This window comes from Epinephelus moara, chromosome 20 (genome assembly GCF_006386435.1).
Source record: "Epinephelus moara isolate mb chromosome 20, YSFRI_EMoa_1.0, whole genome shotgun sequence".
Taxonomy (NCBI): domain Eukaryota; kingdom Metazoa; phylum Chordata; class Actinopteri; order Perciformes; family Serranidae; genus Epinephelus; species Epinephelus moara.
Window position 1 is genome coordinate 26,822,821 of NC_065525.1, and position 14,511 is coordinate 26,837,331.

At 41.7% G+C, this 14,511-nt stretch overlaps 1 protein-coding gene across 1 annotated transcript in view; it reads right to left on the bottom strand.

The window, feature by feature from the left end:
* Positions 1 to 750: 750 nt before the first annotated feature.
* The window catches only part of megf11 (multiple EGF-like-domains 11), a 92,844-nt gene continuing 79,083 nt past the window's right edge, over positions 751 to 14,511 (bottom strand). The window contains exons 17-26 of the mRNA XM_050073151.1: positions 12,160 to 12,288; positions 11,454 to 11,582; positions 10,692 to 10,820; positions 10,395 to 10,523; positions 10,055 to 10,291; positions 8,998 to 9,164; positions 8,841 to 8,904; positions 5,953 to 5,997; positions 5,067 to 5,273; positions 751 to 4,152 (exon numbers count right to left, since the gene is read on the bottom strand). Of these exons, the coding sequence (XP_049929108.1) occupies positions 3,977 to 4,152; positions 5,067 to 5,273; positions 5,953 to 5,997; positions 8,841 to 8,904; positions 8,998 to 9,164; positions 10,055 to 10,291; positions 10,395 to 10,523; positions 10,692 to 10,820; positions 11,454 to 11,582; positions 12,160 to 12,288 (1,412 nt within the window). The 3' untranslated portion in view covers positions 751 to 3,976. The remainder of the gene's footprint in view (positions 4,153 to 5,066; positions 5,274 to 5,952; positions 5,998 to 8,840; positions 8,905 to 8,997; positions 9,165 to 10,054; positions 10,292 to 10,394; positions 10,524 to 10,691; positions 10,821 to 11,453; positions 11,583 to 12,159; positions 12,289 to 14,511) is intronic.

Consider the following 14,511-nt stretch of genomic DNA (forward strand, 5'->3'; position numbering starts at 1 on the left):
TTCATAAAGAATGTTCACCTTTTTGTGACTTTCTGTTCACCGTAGAGGCATGCCAGACAAAAACTTAACACGTGGTGAGTAATTGATAAACAAATGATCATTTATGGGTGCAGAATTCCTTTAATACCCCCTAAAAAACCTCCAGTGGTTTAACTTCTCACCTTGCTGTAACAGGTGTATGCCAGGACCCCATGACACACTGTGGGTGTGGTTAAAGGAGCAAAAAAGCACATTTCTGGGCTGTGGTCAAAGGTCAAACGAGCTTAAAACTTTCAACCAGTAAGGATAGCAAAATACTGCCCCTCAGCCTGGTGTTAAGTTACTCTTTGGAGGCAGATGGCTGCCCACCTAGAGCCTGGGTCTTTTTCCTCTCTGCTGTCCCTGAGTGCTTGCCCATGGGGAAATTGTTGGGTCTCAGTAAAAACAAAGGTGTGGTCAATGAAAAGTGTCTTGAGAGAACATTTGTAATGTTTTAGAGCTATATAAAATTCACTTGACACAACTGACTTAAATTATGCAAAAGACAGTAAAGTAAAAACAGCAATACCACAGTGTAGAAATACTGCATCACAAGTAACAACCCTTCAGTCAAAGTAGACATGTATTATCAGCAAAATAAATACTAAAGGTACTCATCATGGAGGATAAATGGTCCCTGATATATTTTTATGTATCATATAATTGCATTGATGGAATAATATTTGAGCAGGTTTTTAATAACTGGTCAAGGTAGAGATTTTAATGACTTTATACACTGTTGGGCAGTTGTATATAAAGCTATACATCATATTTATCATATAATTCATACATAAAAATGTTTAGAGAGAAATAAAATTACATCTTAAAAACATCTTCACAGACCTTTAAAACAATAAAATGCTGTTCAAATCACAAGTCGTACACAACTGTGAAGCCTACCATGTGTAAATCTTGTAGTTGTCACTCCTCTGAAAAGCTTATTTAAAATGAGAGCACTTTGACAAAATGTCCCTATTCATGAATCTGGAACATGTCTAATAAAAATAATGTGTGACCATGATTTTCTTCACTTTATATAGACTCTAGACAACATTCTGGCACCCACTAACACACTTAAATAACATTTCTTATTTGTTAGAGTGGAATCTTTCATTAATCTTGTCAGCATCCACTGTCGTGATGTTTCAGAATTCACAGATATATCCTGTCTAACCCCTGAAATGACAAGTAAATTCCTCGCCTATCTATCCGGGGTATTAACCTGACCCAAACAGGTTTCTGATGGCAGAATAGGCTTTTAATTTGAAACTTAAGTACCAAAACAACAAGCAGCATTGATATGACAGCAACTGGAAAAACCTTCCTCGGAGGAAAAATAGTCACATAAAATATGATCCACTGTCACCACACTGGTCAAAGATGGCATAATGTCCAGCACTAATGAAACGCTGTCTGGGCATCGATTGTCAACATGTTATTGCTTCTACAGAGGGTGAAATGGAATTCACATAGTGAATGAATAAAGTTAAATTAATAAATTAGTTAATTTGCCTGATATAAACATAAAATATTTCAGAAATGGACTTTTTTTTTTTTTTTTTACATACAGTGTGGTTCCGTTTGTAAATACTGCACAGGGTATTTGTGGGTCTTTGTGAGTCATATGAACCCTTATTTTCAATTTACAATCTGACAGAGAGAGAGAGAGAAAGAACATTTTAAGTAACTTCAAAAAACACACACAAAATGACACTGATCATCTCACAAGAAGATAAATTGTGTGTTATCTACATCGGTGGGTATCCATAATCTGATCATGCTCATCTTTTTTTTTTTGTTGTTGTTTAATTCTAGTGTCACATTGATAAAAAGTCACCATCACTAATATAAATTAATAAATAAAGCAATTAGCTTTATAAATACAAAACGGAAAAAGTCAAAGCAATCCCTTCTTAACACCCAATATTTTAAAAATGTAAACTAAGACATTTGCAAGAAAAATGCTCTCACATAGAAAACAACACAATATCTGATCACTTCATCAGTGTGGGGGGAAAAATCTGAACTTGAGACCTACTCTATGTGTTTATCTCTTAATAATGCCTTTAAAGGTCCAGTGTGCAGGATTTAAGGGGATTTTGTGGCATCTAGTGGTGAGGATTACAGATTGCAACCAGCTGAAACTTCTCCCGGTTAAGATTCTTTCATTGTTTATTGTTTATGAGGTTTTTACTGGGAGTTGAATTATCCGCAGAGGTCTCTTCCCCTCCAAGACAAACGGATCTCGTAATTAAAACCATTGCACTAGCGTAGCACCTGCTAATCTGTGCTCACCGTTTTTCTCTGATAACTTAAGATCCAGATCTTTAGGGGGGTTTTATTGGGAGCTGAATGATTCGCAAAGGTCTCTTCCTCTCCAAGACAAATAGACCTGGTGATTAAAACTGGTAAAAACACTGAATAAAGCAGTTTGACTTTACAAATCAGTGTTTCTCCTACACAGTTTGGCACATCGCAGCTGGCCGCTTGCCCAGCACCTGCAAATGCGTGCTCACTTATTTTCTCTGATAACTTAATGTGTGCACAGCTTTTTTGTGATCGAGGCGTTTAGTCCGTTTAGCTCCGATGCTATTTGGCATGTCAGAGACAGGCAGCTAACGAAGCACCTGCTAATCTGTGCTCACGGTTTTTCTCTGATAATATCAGATCCAGATTTTATCAGGGGGAAAATTATTCACAAAGGTCTCCTCCTCTCCAAAACAAGCAGACCTGCTGATTTAAACCAGTACAAACACTGAATAAACCAGTTTCATGTTAAAAAAATTGTGTTTTTCCGATGCGCCCATTGCAAAAGCACGAAAACACCAATGGTCCTATCTAGAGCTGGTGTTTGATTTTTCCATTCTGGGCTACAGTAGAAACCTGGCGGGGCAACATGGCAATCTCTGTAGAAGAGGACCCGCTCCCTATGTAGATATAAACGTCTCATTCTAAGGTAACGAAAATGCAGTGATTCTTGTTTTCAGGTGATTATACACTGAGGAAAACATACTTATTATTTATTTCTGCCAATATATCCCTGTAAGTCCTACACATTGGACCTTTGACGCTTAAACACTGGTGGCCTGATTGTATCTCCAGACAGGCCTCATTAACACTGCAACTTAAAAGAAGCTACTGAGCTACAGACAGTGATCATCTTAGTATTTAGTGTCTGATCATTACTGGATAACAGTGAATAAAGGACCATTACAATAGTTTACTATTTATCCATGCTTCAGCGGACTTGGCTCACTGCTGACCGTGTGTCTGTGTTTAACATTTAGAGCAGAGAATAATCCACTATTTGACTGAACTCTTCTTAACCTCAGAGCAAATGATTGTAATCTCTTCATGTCAGCTGTACTGTGATCTGCAGCTGCTGCACACAGTGACAATTCATAAACTCTGATGTCTGTATGTTATAAATCTTCACCTGCTTTGAAACGGTCAAGGTTGCTATATCTTCCTTCCTGTGGAGAAAATCACTTCTGTTTAGGGGGCATTATAAACACTCGGCTGCCCTTGAATAGTAAACCTATATCATGGGCTAAAAATGAGCGTGAGGATAGCTCTCTCCCTGTAAATAATCTGTCCACTCAATCCACGTATGCTGCCCTTAGCACTGTTTGGAACCATTATGTTCCACTTCAGGAGGTCCATAAAGAGGCCGGGCAGCACCTTGAGTGATCAGTTCTATAAGAAAATAAAATGGGTGAATGGTCGCTGGTGTGTGGGACACTCTTTCCTCCCCTCCCTCCTCCAGGGCCACAGAAAGAGTGTAAGTGAGGGAGCCAAAGAGAGCAGGGTCCAGAGGAGCTGTGGCTGTCCCTCCATCTCAACATCTCAGTATCTAATTGAACACACTCAGAGACAGAGGGAGGGCCGTTGGTTGAAAGTTGGCTGAATGTTGCCTGGATGCCGGCACCCTGTCAGAGCCAGGCGGAGGGTGTGCCCTCTAGAGCAGAGAGCTGGGGCTTTCTGGGGGTGGCGGGGGTGTGTGCGTGGGGCTGTGACGCATGGGCAGTATGTCGTAGTGACTGGGGATGTGGCTGCTGCGGGGGAGGTCATAGGGGCTCTGGGAGAAGCCGGTGGCCATTCCATTGGGTCCCTGCAGGACGCTCACCGTTGGCTCTGTGATAGGTTAGGAAAGGAGGAAGGAAAAAGTAGGAGAGATACATAGGAGAGGAGAGTAGGAAAAACGTAGGAGAGTTATGTAGGAGAGGATAGTAGGAGATAAAAAAGTAGGAGAGGTACATAGGAGAGGAGAGTAGGAGAGAAAAAAGTAGGTGAAGTACACAGGAGAGGAAATTAAGAGAGAAAAGGGTAGGAGGTACATAGGAGAGGAGAGTAGGAGAGGTACATAGGAGAGGAAAGTAGGAGAGAAAAAAGTAGGAGAGGTACATAAGAAAGGAAAGTAGGGAAGTAGGAAAAAAAGTAGGAGAGGTACACAGGAGAGGAGAGTAGGGAAGAAAAAAGTAGAAGTACATAGGAGAGGAGAGTAGGAGAGAAAAAAGTAGGAGAGGTACATAGGAGAGTAGAGTAGGAGAAAAAGAGAGGAAAGGTAGGAGAGGTACATAGGAGACATAGGAGATGAAAGTAGGAGAGAATAAAGTAGGAGAGTTACATAGGAGAGGAGAGTAGGAGAGAAAAAAGTAGGAGAGGTACATAGGAAGGTAGAGTAGGAGAGAAAAAGGTAGGAGGGGTACACAGGAGAGGAGAGTAGGAGATTAAAAGTAAGAAAAGTACATAGGAGAAGAGAGTAAGAGAGAAAAAAGTAGGAGAGGAGAGTAGGAGATTAAAAGTGAGAGACAAAAAAAAGTAGGAGAGATACATGAGAAACGCTGAGGCTAAATAGCGGCAGACACAGGCTGATGAGACAGTGGACAATGAGAAAGGAGAGGTGCATGCAATAGAGAAGCAGCTCACATTTCCTCTTATCAAGGCTCACAGAGTCTGTACAGGCTCACAACAGGGGACACGACCAGAGAGGCTAGAAGCTGCAGGACCCTGCTGAGCTCCACACACCAGAGCAACAACGCACTCACCAACATCATAGACATTCCTGCTCGCACTGCCCAGGAGGGTGGCAGTGCCTCCAAAGGGCACTTCACGGTGGGAGGGGGACTTCATCTCCACATAGCTGCTCTCTGTGTGCTTGCAAGCCAGCCCTGGTGGGTCTCTAATGGTGGCGTATGGATTCTCACTATTCAGGGAGCAGGAGCTGTTGCTGCACATGGAGCCCTTGATGTAATCTGCAGTAGCCGCGAGACAAGGACACATTCAGCATCAACAAAGATGTAGAGATTGTCACTGAGTGGTATTAATGCAAGACTCTGATATTGCCACTAAAATTTAAATAGACATCAGAGTGTGGCCTGGAGAATGGCAATGAAAATCGTTACCATTCTGAAGGAGTTGTACTTCTTTTGTCTCCGACAGGTGACTAATGGTGGTATATAGTAATCAGAGTACAAAGGGGAGAGAGTGGAAGGCTCATCTCATCCATAACAGTCTCATCAGTCTGATAAGAGGCCTCATTAGAGACCGCAGCAAAGCTCCTTCAGACCACTCTCCACACCCCTGGGTCCCTCGCATTCACCACTGACTGCACAGTGTGGGAGACAAAATGACGTATCGGGCACTGAGCCATAGAGAGCAATTACCGTTGGAACAAAACCTCAGCCCACCATGATCTTGTCCAAAGTGCACCGAGTTTTCACATAAATCACGGAGAATATAAGGATATGGGATTTGGGGTCAGATAGTCTCTGAGGGGAATAGAAACCAAATGGGGAAATTGATACATGGGATGTTGAGCGTAAAAGGATTTTGTAATATTGCTGCTGGTGAAGCTGAACAGGATTCCACATGAAATATGTCTGCCCACACACACAGCGCACACACACACTGCTACTACAATTAATGATTTACCTTTTTTGGAGCCTCTCTGCGTCTGCGTCTCCCCTTGTTGAACATCTGCAACAAATGTCAAAACATGAAAGTCAAACATCCCATGAATTCCCCCGATGTGTGAAGGCTGACAGCAAATATCTCATTAAGGTACAATGTAGTATGTCTTTATTTAGAGCGATACGAGGAATGTGAATGTGAGGAGTTTCTGAATGTTTCTCCCGCATGCTATCACATTCCCCTCAAGGCTTCCGAGCTTATATAATCAACTGCGATGGGATATTTGCCATTACAACCAACACCACATCATGAGGAGAGGACAACATGTTTAAGGCTATGTCAGTCTATGACTTGAGTGCAGCAGGATGAGCAGCCAAGACATTGTTTTCTTGAGAGGGACTTGTCATTATGATTGATCTGCTTTGTGCTCTGAAGAAATACATCACCCTTAAAATGACCATTGCTATATCAATCACTCAGCCCGTGTTACCTTGACTCTGTGAAGAAAAATGTGTTTTATTGTGGCATGCCTTAATGGTGAACAAAGACTCCACAAACACCCAACATTCTTGATGAATGGAAGCAAAGGGGACCTTGCTCAACAGCAGCAAAGCTATATCAAAACATCCACTTAGAAACTCTCACACAACTCATGCAGTATAATCCAACTCTCATTCATCCAGTCGTATGCTCAGTACTTCTCAAACACAAGCATTTTACTACCTTACTTTATAAACACTTCAGCATGAAGAGTGTCACACACAGAAGAGTAACGTGCCAGGGCAACTCGGTGGAGTTTAACGCATGCACTTGCCCATGGTGTGTGAGGGTAATTCTCCTCTCTGACAGACTCGGTGTGAGGAATCAAGTCTCTTTAATACATGCTGCATGGAGAGAACACCCAAGTCTTCTCTGCCAACCCTCAGAATGTACAGACTTATATATCATACTGAAGCTCCGATCCCAAATTACACCAGACAGCTGCACTCGTAAAAGAGATTGCCCCCCATAAAACAGATTCACCAAAACAGGAAACCCAATAGGTAGAGGGACATTCCTCCAAGATATTGGAAATTAGCCCAGTGCAGATTCCTGAATAATTCCCACAGGTGTTGAGCATATTGGGAAGTATTTTAAACAGTATGGTTTTAATGAAAATGTTTGGGAAGTACTGAGCATTCGACTGGATAAATGAGAGTTGGATTATACTGCATGGTATGCATGAGAGTTTGTAAATGGATGTTTTGATATAGTTTTGCTGTTGTTAGACACGCCCCCCCTTCACTTCAGTTCATCAAGAAAGTTCACCACTTTTGGATTCTTCGCTCACTGAGAGAAAAGCAGTTTTCTTCACTAATTCAACAGGGGTTAGTAATTGATATACAAATGGTCATTTTGTGGCTAGAGTGTTCCTTCAACACAAAATGAAAATGTGCAGATGATAAAGTCTGACTTGAAAGTCTAGCTTGACTTAGCAGTAATGAGCCTGTAATCAGCACACAGGCATATTTTTCATATCAGCAATACAATATGGTATTATCAGTCTCTGTCAGTGTGCACCACCATAAACCAAAAGAGCTGTGATTTATATATCTAATATATAATCTCAACAACCCTATACTTTACACCCCCTATTTAGCATTTATAAACACTGTATTAACTGTAGCTGTAAGCAGATACGGACATTTTTAAAATTGTAAAAATGCACAGTATGTGTCAACAATTTTAATTTCTCCTTTGAAGATATATTTCTTTTTTTTTTTTTTTTTACTACAACCGTGTTTTACTCAAGCGGCAACCTTCAAGCGGGCTTCATTATTCAGCCCCAAAGGTTGCCACTTGAGTAAAGTATGGAAATGCCAAAAACTTCTAATGGCAACTTGAGGCTGGCTCCGAAAAGCAATCCAATCCACATTGACACCCATGTTAAAATGCGCAATGATACAGCAGAAATAAACATGTTTACAGCCTGGTATTGGTCTCTATAGCTAATTTCCAGGTTCATGACTTCATACTGGGGGTGAATTTTTATATAGCTTACCCGTTTTCATTTTATTAAGGCTTGAAGTTATGCATGATTGAGGGTGTGGCAGCTTTGAGTGACAGACTGACTGTGTGGCGTCGCTACAGTATGAGTCAGATCCACCCCTCGCTCCTTGTCGAAATATGGTCACCTCTGGTTCCAGAAATCCAAGATGGAGATGTTCGAAATGCCAAACTTAAGGCTTCAAAAATCCACCAGTCCACAAACCAGTGGGTGACAACATGGTGGTTGCATCCATTATTTTTATACAGTTAATGGTTTTACGATATTATCATTCATTATCTGTTTATCCACCAGTCCCAACTTACGGATGCCCACAGGATGAGGAGTTTTAGTTGTCAACAAATACATTAATAACCTATATCTGCTCACAACTACACTATAGATGTGGTGTGTTCTAAAGCCTTTAATAAATGTTCATGTACTGTTTATAAAGGCTAAAAGATGAGCATTGGAACCAAAGAGTCAAGCTATTATGAAGCAATTTTGCCGTCGGACTTAATTCCCTATAATTCACAGCCCAGGAGTGCAGTATCTGACCCAGTGTAAGCCATCACAGAGAAATGTGCCACTGGGGGGAGTGAAAGAGGACTAATGAGCTCACAGTGACCCCTATTCACCTCCTCACCACAGCTTTCTCTGTCCCATCCGCATATCTTATCAAAATCAGAGCAAAGGTTATGTCTAACAAGAAACCCCTGGTTCATCTTCATTCACAGCAGGGTAGCTTCGCCCAGGCTGGGGCCTATATGAGGACTGTACTAACGACACATGTGCCTTTGCCCTTGAAGTAACCATTCTATAAAGTACAAAATAATTCAGGCTGCGTGTGGTGTTTCATAGTAAATATGAGAGGTTAACTGACCTATGTCGTTGAGGTTGCAGTAGGCTCTCCATTCTGAGCCATTTCGGCTTTTCAGAGTGCTCGACTGTGAAAGGAAGAGCACGGTTTAGTGTTGCTTTGTAGTATGTTGTTATTGAATGTTAAACTGTATGTGAATATACATGGTGAGTGGCCATACTTTGAGGGTCAGAGTGCCATCCAGGTTGTTGGAGATGGTTGAGACAACATTACACTGGGCCACAGTGTGGTAACTGGGGTTGGAGAAGCATTGGCCACTGCTGCTGCCGCCCTGGCTCTGACTGACCTCAGCAGCGCTGGTCCTCATCGCTACAGTACTGCCACACTCTGAGAGTTCAAACATCAGGTTATGAGTATTTGTTACTATTTTGTATGCCAATATGCAATAAGATTTTAACACATATGCCTGTTTTTGCCCACAATTAATCATATTTAATCAGAATAAGTGTATAATTGATGGATATAACACTGTAATCTGCTGATTAGTTTATTGATTAATCGTTAAGTCTTTAAAATGTTGAAAAATAGTGTAAAAAAGACTCTCATAATCTCCCCAAACCCCAAAGTGATGTCTTCAAAATGCTTGTTTTAACCAAACAACACCCCAAATCCAAAGATGATAACAATATATTCCTCAGGATTGTCCTGAAACAACAAGGTACAAAATCATACAAGAGTAATCCCTCTCAATCATCACTTATGACTGGCTAGAAGTGTGTGGCGGTGTATTTATCTGCAGGGACTCTGCCCTCTGCCTGTATTTTCAGCTTATTTTGCTAAGTTGGGACGTTCCTGGGCACAGAGCACAGGTGAGGTCAGGACTTTAAACAAAGGTAGCGACCAAGTGCCAAACTATAAACAGCACACATCCAAGAGGAAGCAATGAAAATTGTAGACACAGCACCAAAAAAACACAAACACAGCGAGGCGAAACGCCAAGTGGTTGGCTTTTCCTTTCACTTTCACTGGTGATACTGTTAACAAACCGTAGCCGATGATTCCTGCATAGTATACCTTTAAGTTTACGATCAGATAAGACAAAGAAAAGCAGCAAATCCTTTCATTTAAGAAGCAAAAACTAGGAAATGTTTGATAATTCTGCTTGAGAAATGCCTACTTGACTTAATAATTAATCGACTAATCGTTGTAGCTCTACATATGTCCATTGCAGTGTGTTGCACTCGACCATAGTCTGAGTAGTTTGTAAAACAACTTACCAGACAGGGAGTAGTCTGTGTTGGTGATATGCATTGCCTGTGTGTAGGACACACTTGGCTGGATCTCATGGCCTTTATCTCTCTGCCTCTGTCTGTACCACACAAACAGACTGAGCATGGCCATGATGATGAGGAGCAGAAAGATGATGCCCATGACAGCCCCTGCAGACTGGCGCTCCGAGCCTCGCGCTGGGCTAATCTTAGTGTACGGGTTCAGCTCCTCCATCATCAGAGCTGCTACAGAAAAAACACAGGATGTGGGTTGTTTAAACGCTGTGTACACATCTGTGTTTGAGCTGTAATATAGTGGAGTGCGTCGATCCTCCCGATCACCTCTCACCTTGATCACAACGGATGCCTTTATATCCGGGGCTGCAGTAGCACGTTCCAGTCACATAGTCACAGGTAGCGTTGTTCAGGCACTCACACAGCTGCTGGCAGCCATATCCAAATGTACCAGCAGGACACTCTGCATGGGAGAGAGGTGCATTACTACATCCATCAAAATTAAAGCACTTAGAGAGTGGGAGCCAAAGTGTTTATAGAACACACACACACACACACACACACACACACAATCTCACTCATCCACAGGGTAATTTTGCTCAGTGCTAAAATGTTTTGGGGCCTACTCAACTCTGCTCACAGCTCGTCCCGATGAAGCCCGTTCGACAGGCGCACTGGCCAGTGATGTGGTCACAGTCGGCGCCGTTTTGGCAGCGACAGACTTCAGCGCAATCCCTGCCGTAGAACCCTGAAGGACAGCCTGGGACAGAGATGTATAAAATGTTGAGGTGGGAGGGGTGTAGAAAACAAAGAGAGGTAGACAATGTAAAGAGTCAAGGTCATATTGCAGGGGAACACGGAAATCAATACCATTCAATGTCTCTGCAGCATACTCAATAGGGGACAGTGTGAATGAATGGAAATGAAACGTTTCCTGCTTCAGCAGAAAATCTGGTTATGCCGTTATCATGACACAAGGGTGGAAATAAAGAACAAGACAACTGGAAATAGTAAGAATCTATGTGAGGGAAAAAAACAGTTCAAACAAAAGCCATTTCCGTGCAGAAGAGCAGGAGCATGACACCACAAAAAAAGACTGCATAAAACCCTTGGGGTGATAGATAATGGGATTCAAATTAGTGGACTGATGTTGATGATGTGCACTATCGCTGGGTGAATGACTGGAATGTATAATTAGCAAATTAATGAAGTGACCATTAGTGTTATTTTGATGCTACCCCTCCATAAAAAACTGTAAATGAAAAGCTAATATCATCCAGTTGCTCAGTTGTCTCTGAAAAAAAAAAAGTCTCACACTTGTCATCTGCTGCAGTTTTGTGTGACTGCCAGTAGATGACACTGTGTGTCTACTAACTGGATGGGAGAGACTCACGCTGCGTGCAGTAGAGTCCGGTCCAGCCGGGGCTGCACCTGCACTCCCCATCGTAGGCACTGCACTGGGCTCCGTTGTGACAGTTACACGAGTTGAGACAATCAGGGCCCCAGTGCCCAGAGGGACAGGCTGCAGACGCCAGAGACACAGTTAAGCTCATGGTCACACACCCTCCCACACATACTCTGTGTCCTACGCATGCATACATGAAGCACATATGTTTGAGGACATGACTAACTGCTCTCCACAGACAAAAATATTTCAGTATCTCAACACAGATCCTGTCATAACATCCCTCAACAAGCCCATTTGTAATATATGAGCATGTCAGGTTGAATAACCCTAAGTAAAGCACTGGTAATGTAACATCCATCTGATCATAAGTTTTTTTTATTTCAAGTAGTCAATGCAATAAAAAACCACACATCAATTTCCCATGGCATGGCAGCTCAAAGCTCTGCTAATGATCTTTGGCCTACAGTGCTGTAAATCAAAGAGCATAATGTATTACAACAATCATTTAAGCAAGCTATCAGTTTTACATCAGCTGGGGCTGACGGTACTTCTTGGAATGTGTAGGGTCATGAAAATGATTAATGTGTATGGAGGTAAATGTGGGGGAGAAATTAGGAGTGGAGACGGACAATGAGAGGGGAGAATCAAAGAAAATAAGCCAATAAAACAGGATGAAGGAGAGAAGCCATACCCTGAGAGCAATCATCTCCTATCCAACCAGGGAAGCACTGGCAGGAGCCATCGATGGGGTTGCAGGTGCCGTTGTTGGTACAGAGACAGATCTCGGCGCAGGCCCTACCATACCTGCCACTTGGACACACTGCAACACACACAACAAAAAAAACCAACATCACTCTTAAAACAATTATGATCTGCATATTGTCACTTGCGTGCAAAGACTAGTAAAATCCATTAACATTATGACATCAAACTTGGACACATTACTGCAAGCACATTTATGCAAACAAACTAATTCTGTGAAAGGTTGTGTAAACATATTCCTCTAATGGATGATATTGTTCCATTGGAGTGGACATGAAGTGAAGTGATCTGTTTTAACAAAAGGAGGAGTCAATCACTGCCTCCAGTGGCACAACTGCCCCATTTCCACTCACTAGAGTGGAAAGAGTGATGTGCCACAGAATTAAAATAGACCATGTACACAGACCACTGTATACATTTTTTATGAAATTAATATTTCAATGCTCTCCGGCACTCTTCAATAAAAGATCTCATTTCCAATGAAACCTCCATTGTGTTTTCTTGTTGGCCCATGAGACAAATTGAACCAAGGTGTATCTAACCATCAGGATCAGGGAGCTGCAGCGGCAGCAGATACATCAAAGGTCTCATATAAAGAGAATAGCCCAGCGTTAGAAATATCAGATAAGGTGGCTGGCTGTGAAAGAAATGGGTCTGACTCATTTTCATGTGGGGTGATTTTAATGATTACATTTCAACTGGCTTTCCCCTCTTCTTGAGAGCTCTTTCAAGCTCCTTCAAGCAGGTTGTCATTAGGCCATGAGGTTGGCTCCCCCATACTGCTGCTTCTGGGGATTCAAGCCTCAACACACCGGGAGAGCTTCATTAGGCTGGGACTTTGTGTGCTGGACAGAGGACAAGTGAGGACGCCAACGGGGCTCAACAAGAGGAGAATGTGCATGTTGTTGGCCACCTTCGTCCCTCGCGGCCTAACGCCTGCTCACCAGTAATTACAGTCTGGACAAATTAGGGCTCTCATTTTTTTTTTTTTTTCAGTCTCCCTCTTCCTTCAGCTAACCTATTAAACTTTTATTTGTAAGACATTGCTCAAAGCCATGACAGAGAATTCACAAGTTCTCCGTTGCCTTTCTGTGATTTATAAAATAAAAAGGTGAATCATTAGGAGTAAATTCCACAGTACATTTAGTCAGTGAGGAAACACTAATAAGACAAATACCAGTGGTCACATAAACCATCACACATGAGTTAAAATTAGCTCATGAATAGACGGAGAGCGAGGGGACCAAAAAAATACATGATACTCAATGTGTCAACACACATATAGTTGACATTTTACATGCAATCTCTTCATAAGTTTCCTTTTATCTTTTGAGGCTTTAGTATGTCTGGCAAGTCTGCTGGCTACATCACTAAACACGTCTTTTTACAATTAACACATTTGTGATATTGTCAACACATTATATGGTAATTACAAATATTCTAACACTGCATTGCCAACATGTCCTATATTTGAAATGTACATTAGATGTGCTAAAAAAAATGACTCACAAGTTCTACAAGTGCAACATCCTAATCAAACACATGTGAGGATAAAATAAGGAACTGTATGGAAGCCAGGATGTTTTCTGTCAACAAGGCGGCAACACACAGAGAAAAAGTTTGCCTTGTTTGCCTTGAAATTAAATTTAACAAGACGTTCGTTCTGCTCATGTGTTGTTTCTTTGACTCTGTGTGTACGTGTAAAGCAATTTGCATGCAGCTCTCAGTGCAGAATTATGCAGAGGGACAGCAACATTTTCTTGACGTGTTCTTTGTCTAAAAAAAAAAAATGGGTCTCAGCGATATTCAGGATCCTGTTGAAGGTTGTTTTTTTTTCTTTTTGGTCTGGGGTGCACTGATAAAAGCCATTATTCAGAGTTTCAAGGCTAAGATGCCAGTGGGAGAGGCAGCAGGTCATCCGTTTGATCTTATTAGAGCCACTGAGCACAGCAAGGACTGTAGGAAAACGTACAGGTGTCCTCACAAAATGCTGTGGCACAAGGACTTTATCTGACATATAAATGAACCCTGGAATATAAAGGTATTATTAAAGGCATCAGCAGATAATAACTTTCAACACTGTATCATTTCTACTCTGATGTATTATGCATTATTTCTATAATCAATGTTATTTCCAAGCCATTTTGTATTTCCTGTCAAGACTAAATGCCAGGGCATTTTCAGACATAAACTGTACTTACCGTTTTCCAGTAGGGATGACTAAAAACTTTACAGTGAATGAATTCGACAGTAAGTGAAACAGCAGGAAAAGGTCGAAGGG